The 7,749-nt window shown below is 48.5% G+C and overlaps 1 protein-coding gene across 1 annotated transcript; it reads right to left on the minus strand.

Moving 5' to 3' along the window:
- Positions 1 to 5,296: 5,296 nt before the first annotated feature.
- On the minus strand, positions 5,297 to 6,250 carry LOC141271626 (olfactory receptor 5AR1-like). The gene has a single exon (XM_073681669.1). The coding sequence runs from the start codon at positions 6,248 to 6,250 to the stop codon at positions 5,297 to 5,299; it is 954 nt and encodes a 317-aa protein (XP_073537770.1).
- Between the last annotated feature and the right edge of the window lie 1,499 nt (positions 6,251 to 7,749).

The raw sequence follows: 7,749 nt of genomic DNA on the forward strand, positions 1-7,749 counted from the left end.
TCTCCTCATCCAGGAGACGTCCTCAGGGCTTTCGGCCAGTAGGATCCTTCCTTCCGGCTCAGGCTCCGTCTGTAGCTGCAGGGTGCTCAGGACAGTGGCCAGGGTTTTACTTAACTGGCGCACTTCAGAGCGTAGGCTGTCCAGCTCGTTAGGAGGCACTGTTTGCATCTCTGTTTCAGCTGTTAATGAAGGAGCAGTGGGTGCTGCGGGCACTGGGGTGGCCCCACCCTGGTAATGCTGGATAGCAGTATCTGTTGTTTCCAGGGGCTGCAGACCCTTTATAGCCATGTCCTTAAGGGCGTCGAAGGTGGCATCTGGATGATCTAAGGCCCACCACCATACAGTTCTGCTCTCCTCCTGGGACCTCAAACCCCGGATGAACTGTTCCGTCAGCATTTTATTTTCATTTTGAATGCTGGCTGGACTAACCTGTTTCAGGGCCCGCAGGGCTTCCTGTACGCGCCAGGCGTAGTCCCGAACACTGTCCTCAGGCTTCTGGACACAGTAGTAGAACCTCATCCGGAGATCTGTCTCAGTGTGGTTTTCAAACACAGTTTGCAGTCTCTTAAAGATGATGGATACTGATTCCTGGTCTGTGGCTGGCCAGGTTTCAACTTCCCGCTCTGCGGCACCAGTCAATTGTCCCAGCACAACAGCGGCTCTCTGCTTACCAGTCATAGAATACATGTCCAGTACACCGCATATTTTTCCCTTAAATCCACACAGGGTGTCTGGTTTGCCATTATACTGGGGAAGCCATTTCATTCCAGGGATATACGGCAGGGCCGTGGGTATCAACGGGGTCACGACCCCTGCTGGTGGAGCGGCCGCTCCGGCCTGTGCAGCGCCGGGCGCAGGTTGGGCATCCGGAGCGTTAATCGGTGCTCCGGAGGCTTGCTGGTCGTCAGCCATGGTTGCGGCCCCCTAGTGAACCGGAGCCTACCTTCTTCACTTTCTTTCACAGGTAGGCCGCAGCTCCGCGGGCGACAGTCTTCTTCCAGGACCTTGCGTCGCTCGCGTCTGACGTCAGAGCGTCCTCTGGGCTCCTTCCAGGACCTGACACTTTCTGGTTCGACGTCAGGGGCGGGGCGTGTCCTGTGCTTCGCGCGCTTCCAGCGGTTACGCCTCTCCGATTCCCTCGGTTACGCCCCTCTTCTTCCCATGCGGTGACAGGAAGATGGCGGACAATGGCGGGAAATCTCGGGAATTGCGGGAAACCTTCACCACAGTGAGTATTACAGTCTTTTAAGGTGCACAGTACCTGGTGGCAATAGGCACGGAATCCTGTTCATGACGCCGCAGAGATGATGCGCCCCCAGGGTGGGGTACTCGGCAGCCGGGCCTCTGGATGCCGGTTGGGGGATATCACCGTGGCTGGCCCGGTCCGTGGCCCAGGGCAGTCACTAAAAAGAGGTTTATTAATAGGGGATTTAGAAAGTTCGTGACGCCACCTGTGGATTGTGGCTAAGGGGAGCCGCCGCTGCCGAGCAGTCCTCTGGAGCTGGTGTTACGGCAGCAGGGATGGTGTGGCTCTCCACAGGTAGAGCTAGCTCCAGGGCAGTATAGCGGTAGATGGTGGTGCAGGGGAGAGACGGCAGGACGGTCCCGGAGGAAAGACGGACACTCACACGGGGGTAAGCTTCAGTACCTTTACTGGTGATGTCGCAGGCATGGTCCAGGGTACTCCGGGCGAAGGGCGCACTTTTGGACTCTTCCCAGTGAGCGGGTATAGGGCCTCCTGATCCATGGCTTTACTCACTAAGCTTCTGGCCTGCCTGGAACTAGGCCTAGCTTGGTTACTGTCTCTATCTCTCTCTTGCACCTGCTGACCTGGTGGTTGGGCCTTTTCTTGGAGATCACTCTCCCTGGTCGTTGGGGCCTCCGTGACTCCTAGCCCTGGTACTGTAGTCAGCGTTTGGTAAACCTGGGGCCTGTAGTCCTCCAGGGGTTCCGGTGGTTCCTACTGGGTATAAAAGGTCCCTGTAGGCGCGGACCCGGTGTCCGGTATATATCTTGAGGTGAGCCTGGTATGCTCCTCTGCCCCCTCGCTACTTCTTCCTTCTCCTCTCGCCTTCGGCAACACTCAGGGCCCTCACTAGGCTTTCACTTGTGCTGTAGGCCTTGGCTTGCCTAAGCACGGCAGCCAGTGTGCTGCCTCTTCGCTGCTCTCTGAGCGTCAGCACGCTCTCTGCTCACTTCTGAGCTCTGTTCCTCTCTGTGTCTCAGCAGGAACTAATCTCTAACTCAGCTGCCTGTCTCCAACCTCCCTATATATATATGTCCCTAACGGGCTCCCTCTGGTGGTCTGAGGTGGTAGGGTGGAGGTGTGTGAATGTGTGAGGGCCTCTTGTGGAGAAGTCCATCCATGCACCCTTCTGGGTTCTGTGGCACCAATGCACCGCAGGGCGCCACAGTACAACTAGTGATTGATAAATTCACTGATATTATTTCAGATCTTGATCCAGGTCTCGTCCTTCTCCATCACAGTGATATCCCTTTCAAAAAAATTGAAAAACTCAATACTGAGACATTTGATTACGTCTGCTAGAGTGTGCATTCCTTTGTTATGGAAAAGTGACACCACTCCGACAATCTCGCTCGGGATTTCCAAAATAAATGAGATTATGCTAATGGAGGAACTCACCTCCATGACAAATAACTCCCATAACAAATTCTACAAAAAATGGTTCTATTTGCTTGCGTTTAAATTATTTGCTGATTACCTCGACCTTATGACGCACCCCCTGGGGCCATGTGGTACTCAGCCGCCGGTCCGGTCGTTTTCTGGGGTAGTCACTGTGGCAGTGACCCTGTCCATGGCCCCGGGCGGTCAAATAAAAGGAAAGGGGATTTTGTAATAAAGTTTTTGGAGATAATGTTTGTGACGCCACCTGTGGTATGCGGCTATATGGGGCCTCCGGTGCGGTGCAGATCCACTGGAGCTGATGGTGACGCAGCAGAGTTGGTTCAGCTCCCCACAGGCAGAGCTAAACTCCAAGGCAGTGTGAAAGATTTTAAGAGGTAGATGTTGTTGGTGCAGTGTAGTGCAGGGCTGGTGATGGCGCAGCAATTATTCAAGGACACAGTGGGATTCAGTCTCCATGTTTTACTCAAAGTTCTTAAGTTCTCCAAGTTACAATGGCCAGTGTGTAACCGCCCTCGTTGTCCTGTGTCCTCCGGGGTAGTGATCCAGCAAACTCTCAGGTATCTCAGGAGCACTTGCAAAGGACCCCGTTCTATGTCCCTCTCCTGGTCGTCTCACTGTGCTGGCTCTCACCCTCCTGCCCTGCACCTCACACCCAGTGTCCCAAGCCAGTGGCCGCGGGCCTTGTCGGGAGACTTACTCTTGGTCCCCTTGGTCCTCTATGGCCACCTTTTCGGCGATTAGGTGTGGAGTGTGGCTGCAGCACCTGAAATACTGCAGCCTCTGGTTTGCTAGCTGAGACCTAAAGTACTCCACTAGGCTGGGGCCGGTCCCCTACTGCGGCCTGATTCCTCCACGTCAGCGTGAATTTGTTGGCACGGGTGGCATCCACACTCACCGTGCCCATGGGATCCCCTCTGTCTCTCCGGAGCCCTTCTCCTCTCTCCTCTTCTCACTCTCCTCCTCCTGGGCCTCTCTCACTAGGCTCGACTTCTCTCTCAACTCTCAACTCCCTCTGCCCTCCTGCTCCCAGCACTGAAGCAGGAGACTGGCCTCTTCCCTTGCTCCCCTGAGCAGACTCCCTCCAGAACTTTCTTCCTGCCTTTTATACTCCTCTCTCTGTGCTCCACTAATATGCTTCCTCTACCCACCTCCTCCACCTAGTTCCACCCTCCAGCTAGGGACCAGAGACTGTGCTCTCCCTTAGGAGCAATCTCACCCTTCCCTACTGGAGTGGAGTGTGTTGGATGTGAGTGGTTGGGTCCCGTGTAGTACTCCATCCTTACCTGAGAGTGGGGTACCACACCTCTGGGTGAGATGCAGTACCTCTGTGGCAACTGTAACTGCAGGGGCGCCACACTTATAGCTGGAAACTCGCATACTTTAGAAGTCCGTCTGTTGTTCCCCTCACCCTCCTTCCTTTACTTCCCCCTTCGTTTATTTACAGGAGTATGTAATAAATCTCTGACCAGAGCACCTTCTTTCACATGCTAGCTGTACCTCCTACATGGCTTTTTGCAAACTGCACACAGGACTTTAGAATGCTGTTTGGTTCCTAATGTTCTCAAACAAACCTCTGAGGTCTTCACAGAACAGCTGTAGTTATACTGAGAATAAATTAGTCATAGTAGGACCATTGATGAGTGAGTATGTTCTGTTAACCCTTTCGGCAAGCTTGCTTGGGTGCTCGCCGAGTATGCTAAGTGTGCTTGGGTGTTATGTTTGAGTCACTCCGTGTGCAAGATTTGTGACTGTTTGACAGCTTAATTCATGTGAGGAATGCCTAAGAAACAGGCCATTTTTTGTAGGTGATTATTAATTGCCTCCTAGCTACTAAATCAACCTATTAAAAACATTTACTTGACAATTGGTTGAACGAGCACTCCTGTATATGAGAGATCTGGCCGAGATGGCTGTCAACTGTATGGTTGGCCAATGCTTTGTTCGGTAGACAGCCATCTAATGTATGTGGCGGGATTTAATCAATACATTTTATTAAAGGCAAAGCCAGGAGACTAACCCACAGAGAAAAAAACTATAAAGAAAAAATTTGCACCTTATTGGTGTTTTGGATCTTCTCCTGGCTATGGCTATCATATACAGATGAGCAAAAATACTGCCTTGTGACGGGGCCTAAAGCTAACATCAGCAAATAGGACAGTGCAAGTGCAGTCACAGTTCAGTCTTTACATACAGTATACCTTCCTGTAAACTTATGGGTATAGCAGATCTACTTCCCAAGTCAGTGACATGTTGGCTTACAAATAGAACCACAGGCATCAAGTTTATACAAGTACCCAGTGTCAGACTGGGGTGTCAATATCCCACCACTAACATGAACTCCAGGGCCCCACTTTTCAGCTACATGCAAATCTGACTTTATCCCCATTCACAAAATTTTATAGCAATAAATTGGGTGGATTGTTAAATTTATAAGATGCTGCCTTTGTCTGTATATGGTGAATCAACTGTATTGTGCAAAGTACTGCTCATATAAGAGGGTGATGGCCCACTCATGCACAGGGGCCCACCAGAGGATTCTCCTTTTCTGCTGGCCAGTCCAAGCCTGTGATCTACCCATTAGTATTGTTCTTTTTATCTATGTTACATGCAGTAAAAAGTTGCCAGCATGTATCTAAGTTCTGTCTGGGGTTATATATTCTTTAGAAAATATAAGATATTTTTCAATTTTTTAAAAGCCTCTTTAAATTGCTTATTCTTCAGGGTGTAAATTACAGGGTTGAGCAATGGGATCAGTACGATATACAGAAGAGAGAAAAACTTGTCCTGTCTTGGAGAATACATTGATGTGGGTCTCATATATAAGGACAGAGTAGTGCCATAATATAGTAGTACAGAGGTGAGATGGGAAGTGCAGGTCGAGAAGGTTTTACTTCTTCCAACTGCAGAGTGAATCTTTATGATATTAAACACAATATAAATGTAAGAAACCAAAGTCACGATGAATGTGCTCATACCAACCAGCGCACCTAAAATGTATGTTGTCATATTTACATAAGTGGTATCGGTACAGGAAAGTTTCAGCAATGGAGAGACGTCACAGAAAAAATGATCAATTTGGTTGGATGAGCAAAAAGATAAATTGGAAACTAAAATTGTGAAAAAAACAGGTTCTAATAATGCAGCAAACCATATGGAGATGACCAGAACAAAGCAGGTTCTTGGTCTCATGAGTACGGTATAGTGGAGCGGATGGCAGATTGCCACATAGCGGTCATATGCCATAACTGCAAGAAGAATCATTTCCATACAAGCAAAACAAAGGAAAAAATACATCTGTGTTATACAACCGACCAGTGACATGATCTTGTGTTGAGTAGAAAGCATAGTAAGAAGTTTGGGTAGAGTGGTAGAAGTATAGGAAATATCCAGAACTGAGAGGTTACTCAAAAATATATACATAGGAGTGTGCAGGTGAGGATCGAAGATAATTGTCACAAGAACTGCAGCGTTTCCAAATATTACATTAAGGTAGATTGTTAAAAATATCATAAAAAGAGGAACTTGAAGGTGAGGAAGATCAGAGAAACACAAGATTGTGAACTGTACTGCGTGTGACTCGTTCCTTGATGCCACTTTATACATGGTCTTCTACAAAAATGAAACATAACTAAATGCAATAAGCCTTTCAGACATCCACAGACAATGTTACCAAACTTTATTATTTCCAGTACTTCATGTAAATTTAATATTTAATCATTTTTATCTTTATTAACATTAGTGTTGAGCGAGCATGCTCGACACTGCTCGCTACTCGCCCGAGCATCTCACTACTCGGGATGTTCGGCGAGCACCGAGCATTTTCGGGTTACTCGGGCGGGAGCTCGGGTCTCCGCCCTGCATGTTTGGCGCTCTTTACAGAGCCAATGAACATGCAGGGATTGCCAGCCATTCACTGTAATGCCGCAGCCATGTTGGTTGTGGGCATTACCGTGATTGGCTGGCCGCACAGCGTCACCTCGAGTATTTAAAACCAGGCGCCGCCATCTTGGACACAGTCGCTCCGGATCAGACAGTGTAGGGAGAGTGCTGCTGAGCTAGGGAGAGATTTATACTGAGAAATAGCTAGTGTAGGGTCTCTAAAGCCTGCAAAATCAAACAAACAGTCCTTCTGAGGACTAATATCCATCCCAGATATCAGGCAGGCAGGCAGGCTGTATAGGAGACGCAGTGATTATACCAACAAACACTGCATTACAGTCCTGTGTGCTGCTGCTGCTCAAATTGCTACACTTAGCCCCAGGTCTCAGGGGCCAGGAAAAATCCTTTTTTTTTCATCTAAATACTCTTTTTTTTTTTTTCCTCAGTCAGACTGTACAAATACCCGTCTTATTAACCTTTTGGTATTTTTCCCCCCCAAAAAAATAAATTGAGTGTGTCTGTGAGTCTTCAGACACAAATATATCTGTTTAAAAGAGTCTGGTTTCAGCCAGATAACTAGAACTGTGGTTTTGCAGTTCCACGGTTCAAATCTCTGTATTATCCACTTTTTTGCCTTTTTTCCATTAAAAAAAAAAGTTTGAGTGTCTCGCTGACTGTTCAGGCACAAATATATCTATTTAAAAAAGTCTGGTATACGCCAGGAAATTAGAACTGTGGTTTTCCTCTTCCACGGTTCAAATCTGGGTGTAATCCACCTTTTTGCCTTTTTTACATGAAAAAAAACAGTTTGAGTGTCTCGCTGACTGTTCAGACACAAACATATCTGTTTAAAAGATTCTGGTGTAGGCCAGAGAACTAGAACTGTGGTTTTCCTCTTCCATGGTTCTAATCTCCTTTTTATTACCCTTTTATTACCCTCGCCTGCTCCGCTTGAAGTGGTGGAAGAGGAGATCCCATGTAGCGATGGCCAAATATTTGAACAGCCATGGCCACAGGAAGGTGACGCTGGCAATTTGTCACAAGAGGTGGACGATGACGAGACACAATTGCCACGAAATGAGGAGGAGGACCATGGTGCGGAAGTGGAAGAGGAGGAGGTGTTGGATGATCTAGAAACTGACCCAACGTGGCAGGAGGACACGCAGAGCGAGGCCAGCAGCACACAGAGGGAGGGAGGCAGAGTACCCCAACAGGCAGGAAGA

Source organism: Phyllobates terribilis, unplaced genomic scaffold, assembly GCF_046119375.1.
Source record: "Phyllobates terribilis strain yellow unplaced genomic scaffold, ASM4611937v1 Scaffold_5__5_contigs__length_657084704, whole genome shotgun sequence".
Lineage (NCBI taxonomy): Eukaryota > Metazoa > Chordata > Amphibia > Anura > Dendrobatidae > Phyllobates > Phyllobates terribilis.